This window comes from Myxocyprinus asiaticus, chromosome 14 (assembly GCF_019703515.2).
Source record: "Myxocyprinus asiaticus isolate MX2 ecotype Aquarium Trade chromosome 14, UBuf_Myxa_2, whole genome shotgun sequence".
Taxonomy (NCBI): Eukaryota; Metazoa; Chordata; class Actinopteri; order Cypriniformes; family Catostomidae; genus Myxocyprinus; species Myxocyprinus asiaticus.
Genome location: NC_059357.1, coordinates 20,325,134 through 20,332,079, shown reverse-complemented (window position 1 = coordinate 20,332,079; position 6,946 = coordinate 20,325,134). Strand labels below are relative to the sequence as shown.

Here is a 6,946-nt window from a genome sequence, read left to right as displayed (position 1 = left end):
TTAATTTTATTAAGAAGTCATTCAATACAGTCATATTAATGACCAAAAGCGTAATAATTAGCTGTGTCCTACATTTTTTGAGCAACAATTATTGCATGATTTTCCCCCTAATACAAAAAAATTAACCTAAATGAAAATTACACCTAAGAAGTAATGTGATTTCAACTATTTCTACAGCATTGTGGCAGATGCGAAGCCATGGGTGGGCCCTGGTGGGCATGGGCCTGCCCACTTGGAAGCCTTGCCCACCCGATCAGTTGTTGTAGATTTCCATACACTTGTATGAAATAATTAAATGTAATTATAATATTAATAATAATAAAACAAAATCTCATCACATTACTATGTTATTTTTTTAAATAAAAATAATGGTTAAAAGTAAGTTTTATATAATAATTAAATGTCAATTTCTGGGACAGTTTCTTATGTTTCCTTTTACTATAGGTGCTATTATACAGATTATAAAACATGCAGTCCTCTTCAATGTATTACTGCCTGTACTCGCTTTTGGCACCCCTCTGTGGACAGTACACCCAGAAAACAACATTTGGCTGCTTTGGCCACTGGGAGCAGTGTTTCAAAATTTTGTTTAGCACACACCGATTTTATCTTAAAAAAAAAAAAAAGTCAACCTTTTGTTTCCGAATTCATTCTGATCAGTCTGCGCATGCTGGATTCAACCAGGCTTCCCTCAATATTGTGGCTCAGATCACAGAACTTATGCAAACCATTAGAAATTTTACACAGATTGTTCTACATTACAGTGCTTTGAAGAATGTCATACATCTCAAACAGCTTGAAAGCCTCAACATTAAACTGCACTGATGAAAAAAAGGGGAAACAACACTGTGGCTATATCAGCATAAATGACAAGAATTTTCAATGTACACATCATCACTCTTACTAAAATTGTTTTAGGTTTTTACTGTAGAAATACCAACTGATATTATGACAGAAATGTTACATTTTCATATTAAGCCTATTAGGGCAAATCTATTTGATACTGAAAGTTAGTTGAAATGTCTAAATGTGTTTAGGCTATTAATTAGATTATCTACATTGACCTATCCACAGTAATGAGGAGCCACCAATGGTCTTACATGTGATATGGCCTTATTATTGCACACTGTTAAACAATTAAGAACATTAGTAAACTTTCATAAGGGCAAGTTCTGTACAATTTTGAATAAAGGGGTTTAAAGTCTGGACTTTTATGAATTATGGAAAAATGATTACGTTTTCCTCATATTCTACTCTTGTTCTGAATGGCCAGGTTTGCTTTCAAATATTTCAAGTGATGACTTAAATCATTAGGGCTGTATCCTGCTAAAATCATAACATTCTCGTTCAAATAAAATGTCTAAACAAATGCATGCAGTTAAAGTCTCCAGTTACCTTTATCACTTTTTGTGGGGTGGGGGATTTTGGCTAATGAAAATAATGAGTCGGTCTTGTCGGTCACCTCTGGAATGCTCCCGGGCAGCTACAGTATTTTCTATGGATACAAGCGGCATTAAAGTACAGCTCCCATCTATTTAAATGGGGAAAGACCAAAATCTCCAAAATGGTTGGTCAAGACAATGATCAAAGAAAATATTTCAAATCAGCAGTAAAATCTGACAACACTCACAAAAATAAATGTAAGATTAACACATTTCAATTTCATAACATTATTTAAAAACTGAAACAAAAAAAATTATTAAAATTAGAGAATTGTGAATTAGAAATGCAAATTTAATTAGATCTTTAATAACATAACTAAACATTTTTATGGTTTATTTAGTTTTAGATTACAAAATTCATTTTGTTATGAACCGAGATGTGTAAATCTTACCAACAGGCTAAAATACTTTGAGGGTACAATGGTATCATACATTGTGCTTCTTTTCCTCAGATAGCACTAAAAATGCTATTTTCCCAGCTGGTCTAGCTAAAGCGCATGCAGGACTTCAGTTTCTATATCCAGCATATTGGGTGTTTCAAATTTCTCCCATTAATTTTAATACAAGTGCTCTGTCTCTGACTAATTAGTCTCTGGTTAGATGCAACTTAAAGTGTGTATTACATGAATACAGAGTCAAGATTATGAGAAGAAATGTACAGTACATTTAAGTATAATTTTTTTTTTTTAAATGGTAAACTTAAAAAAATGGTTTCCTAACAGAACTGACACTTTCTGAATACAAAATAAAACTCTTAGATTTCAAACTAAATGCAAAACAAGCACAGACAACAAAACAAGTTGTACACAGTTATTTAATGAATACAGAAAAAGATTTGTCTCTTTGCCATTCAGGTAATTGCATAACGTAAGGTTTAAACTTTCTACTGCTATTTACATATAAAGACAACTCATTAACCACTACAGGTATTGTAGCAAAAAATGACCCTTTAGATGTAACTCCTTTTTTGGCAGAAAATACATCTTCGGGGTAATCCGACACTTTATTTTCCAGCTGAACATTAATTATGCTCACCTTGATGACAATGTCTTTTTCTATGATACGACAGAAGTGTTGCTGAGGTAAAACTCAATCCACATGCAGGACAGCTGTAGGGCTTTTCTCCAGTATGAAGTCTTTCATGTGTGTTCAGGTTTCCTCTCTGGGTGAAACTCTTTCCACACCGTGAGCACTTGTATGGTTTTTCTCCAGTATGGATTCTCAGGTGATATGTAAAATTGCTCTTATCTTTGAAACTCTTTTCACACTGAGGGCAGGTGAAAGGTTTTTCTCCTGTGTGAATTCTCATGTGACTTTTAAAATTGCTCTTATCTTTGAAACTCCTTCCACACTGAGGGCAGATAAAAGGTCTCTCTTCAGTGTGAATTGTCATGTGATTGTCAAGAAGTTCTTTACAACTGAAACTCTTTCCACGCCGAGGGCAGGTGAAATGCCTCTGTTCACTGTGAGTTTTCATGTGATTTTTAACATGGCTCTTTGCTTTGAAACTCTTTCCACACAAAGGGCAGGTGAAAGGTTTCTCTCCAGTGTGAATTCTCATGTGACCTTCAAAATTGCTCTTATATCTAAAAGTCTTTCCACACTGAGGGCAAGTGAAAGGTTTCTCTCCTGTGTGAATTCTCATGTGACTATCAAGGAGTTCTCTACGACTGAAACTCTTTCCACACTGAAGGCAGGTGAAAGGTCTCTGTTCACTGTGAGTTTTAATATGATTTTTAACATGGCCCTTTTCTTTGAAACTCTTTCCACACTGAGGGCAGGTGAAAGGTCTCTCTCCAGTGTGAACTCTCATGTGATTATCAAGGGGTTCTCTACGACTGAAAGTCTTTCCGCACTGAAGGCAGGTGAAAGGTCTCTCGCCAGTGTGAATTTTCATGTGATTTGTACAATTGCGCTTATCTTTGAAACTCTTTCCACATTGAGGGCAAATGAAAGGTGTCTCTCCAGTGTGAACTCTCATGTGATCATTTAAGTGCCCTTTACGTTTGAAACTTTTTCCACACTGAGGGCAGACAAACGATTTTTGGGTTGTTTTTTGAGTGCCTGCTTTGTGATAAATTATCTTCAGTTTGTGAGTAACTCAAGGGGGTTTCTTCAGTTTTGACATTATGAACTTCCTGATACTGAAGAATCTCCTGAACATCATTCAGTTCTTCATCTTTCACTTCCATCAGGGCTAAAATCAAAACATTAAATAGAATTTAACAGGGAAAATTGAAAAATATAAAAGAAAAAACTGAGCCCCAATTTAACAGCTGAAAGTACAAACGTCAAATATTTATTTTATTATGATCTTTAATATGTGATAGATTTTTCTGGCATGCTCTTATTAATCTAGTTGATAACTCCATTTTTAAGTAATTTCCTTTTCTTTTTAGGGGTCTCACTACGTTATTTTATAAATCCTAATTCATTTCACATCTTAATGTACAGCGTCAGTCATTAAAAAAGAAGCATGAATGGAGACCAACCTCTTTGTTCTTCAATTTTCATTGTGAATGTCTCTGCATCACTCCTGTCCACACTCTCCTCTTTAACAAACATCTTTACAGCAGTCAGTTGTTACACATCGAGTTATTTCTGCTTGTTTGGAAACGTTCCTTCGTCACGTTTAGGATCATGTAAACATTACAAAGACTTGCCTTCTTCTGGCGAGGTTTAGTCGCTGGTTTAATACGCTTATGGTGTATCAGCGCCAACAACTGACTGTGAGTTTTGAGACAAAATTTCAGGACTCACAGTCACATTTTCGATAAGTGGTTTCATTAACTCACGTAGACGAAGAAATGAGCTGATCCACTTATGGCGCTCTGCATGTATAGTTCTTCTTTTGTTTTTTGGCGAGTTGCATTCAACGTGGATATCGCCACCTACTGTGCTGTTGTACAATCATGGTTTATTTAGGATCATTTTCTTTCTATTATCCCTCTCTTCTCTTCTTCCTCTATTTCTCGACAGAAAAAAAGCAGGTATCGGCTGGCGCTGGGTCAGCTCCTCCAGCATCCACACAGAACCCCTCAAGATCCAGAGTGGAGCTGAGCATGATTACTATATTTTAAATGTGTACATTCATACATTTAATCCTGTACTATATATGTATTGTATAAGAATCATGTATCCTACTTAATCTCTATTAAACTCCCATCCCAATAAATACTCCAAATCCTTATCCTTTCTAACCTTTCAATTTAAATGTAGTATTAATTCCTTTCTCTCCTCAACATACCTTCTACAACCATATATTATGTGTTCTACTAGTTCTTTCTCGCCACAATACTCACATTGACCATTATCATGTACTCCGTACACTACAATAATCAGACATGGTCAGATTGTCTCCCCATTTTTAGTGTGCTCAGCAGTCTAACGTCAGTGTCATTTGAGATAGCCAATCAAATCGATGAAGGCGGGACTCAAGTGTCAGAACCTCGCAGATTATTCCAGCGCCATGCATCAGCAAGCAGTTCAGGTTAAGAGTGTTAGTGTTATGTAAATTAATATTTACCCACTGTTTTATGACTGAAATGTATCGTCTGCCAGTAATTTCCAAGGGTGCAAACTATTCACCATTTGGCGAATTTTTCTGTTTTGAATTGACAATATCATGTACAGTACATGATTGTGTGATTGTGTAAACATTAATGGAGTAGTATTCAGCATATCAGGCTTAAAGGAATAGTTCACCCAAAAATGAAAATTCATTTCAGAATTGCATACTACCATACTACTCTTACTACTACCTGACCCAGTTCACTGGACCTAACAGGGCCACACTGCGGGCAGATGAACGCTTTTACCACCATGAATTAATCTGTGTTCTTTAAGTTGTTCTTTACGTTTGAATCTCTTTCCACACTGAGGGCAGATTAAGGGCTTTTCTTCATTGTGAGTTACTAAGTGAGCAGTAAGGTGTCCTTTATGTGTAAAACTATTTCCACACTGAGAGCAGATGAAATGCTTTTGGTCTTCTGTTCTTTTAGTGCTTGGTGATACATTCTTTTCAGTCTGTGAGCAACTCAATTTTTTTCATCAGTTATGATATTGTGAGCTTTCTGATACTGATGTTTCTCCTGCACATTCAATTCTTCTCTTTCTTCTTTCAATTCCATCAGGCCTGAAATTAAAACACTAAATCAACAACAGGACAAATGGAAAGTAAAAAGAAATAAAACGGACCCCAGTTTAATGGCAGAAAGCAACAGATGTCAAACATTTATATTTATGTGATCTTTGATGTGTTACAAAATTAATTGTACAATGTATGTCACCAAATCCTAGATTCCATTGATCATTTAGATGCATTTTGAAAACATGTTTTCCTTATCTGTCTTTATTTGTTTGTCTTACTTTGTTATTTCACAGCTTCGATTATTTTGTTACAACATCCACCGAATCTGGTGAGCTGTCTAAAGCCTTTATTATTATCTTAATGTACCACAATGAATCAATAACAGACAAAAAAAAAAAAAAACTCTTTGTTCCTCAATTTTCATCCTGGATGATTCTGAATCACTCATTGTAAGGAACTTCACAGCAGAAGGTAAGGAGAACACAGGGAAGTGGGTGGTCATCTCCACACTCTTCTCTTTAACAAACATCTTTACAGCAGTATCTCACAGCATTCAGTTGTTTTGAGATCGTCATGTTTAAATGTGTTTTTGTTCATGTTTTGTGTTCATGTCTTTGCGTTCATGAAAGTTTAGTTGCCATGTTTCCTGTTCGTGTCATGTGATATCCTGTTTCCCTCCATGTTCATGTGTCTTGTTCTCATTGGTTTATTATCTTGTTAACTCATTATCAGCCTTGTCGTGTCATTGGTTCATGTTTTAGTATCTTGTTATCATGTTCATTAGTTTAGTCTCGTCATTGGTTGTCTATGTCATGTGGTTACCTATGTCCATGTATTAAAGCCCTCATGTTTGCCATTGTCTTCTGTCAAGTATTGTTTTGGTGTAATAAAGTCAAGTCAAGTCAAGTCAAGTCTTCACATGTTTGGATACCAGCACTTTGTAAATAAAACTGCACTTGGGTTCTCACATCATCATTGTCTTCGTCCTGCTCCTGTGTCCTGCCTTGCCTGACCGTTACAGAATACTTGACCCACAAAATGAACCCAGCAGTTCAGCTATTGTGTTTACGCCAGGGAAACCATTCCATAGAGGAATATGTGGAAGACATCTGCGCTCTGGCCAGCGAGGTGGATTTTAACGAGATCGCTCTGGAATGAGCCTGTCTACTCCATGATGCCTGGCAGTCGGATAACTTTCAATCTGGCTCAATTCATCAATTTTGCCCTGCAACTGAGTGGTTCATCTTTCACTGTAGGAGTGGCTGATGAGGAACTATGCACTCCTACAGTGGCTGCCATGTCAGAGCCATTCTCCGTCATGGCCGCCAAGCCAGAGTTCCCCGTCATGGCCGCCAAGCCAGCCATGTTCAATATGCCAGTTCTTGAAGCCTCGTCAGTCCCAGGGTCAGCGCCT

The 6,946-nt window shown here is 36.6% G+C and overlaps 1 protein-coding gene across 1 annotated transcript; it reads right to left on the bottom strand.

Moving 5' to 3' along the window:
- Nucleotides 1-522: 522 nt before the first annotated feature.
- Nucleotides 523-4,270, bottom strand: LOC127451360 (gastrula zinc finger protein XlCGF8.2DB-like). Its single transcript, XM_051716008.1, has 3 exons — nucleotides 3,935-4,270; nucleotides 2,478-3,639; nucleotides 523-1,495 (listed from the first exon to the last, which is right to left on the bottom strand). The coding sequence occupies exons 2-3, from the start codon at nucleotides 3,421-3,423 to the stop codon at nucleotides 1,401-1,403; spliced, it is 1,041 nt and encodes a 346-aa protein (XP_051571968.1). The 5' UTR covers nucleotides 3,424-3,639; nucleotides 3,935-4,270; the 3' UTR covers nucleotides 523-1,400.
- Between the last annotated feature and the right edge of the window lie 2,676 nt (nucleotides 4,271-6,946).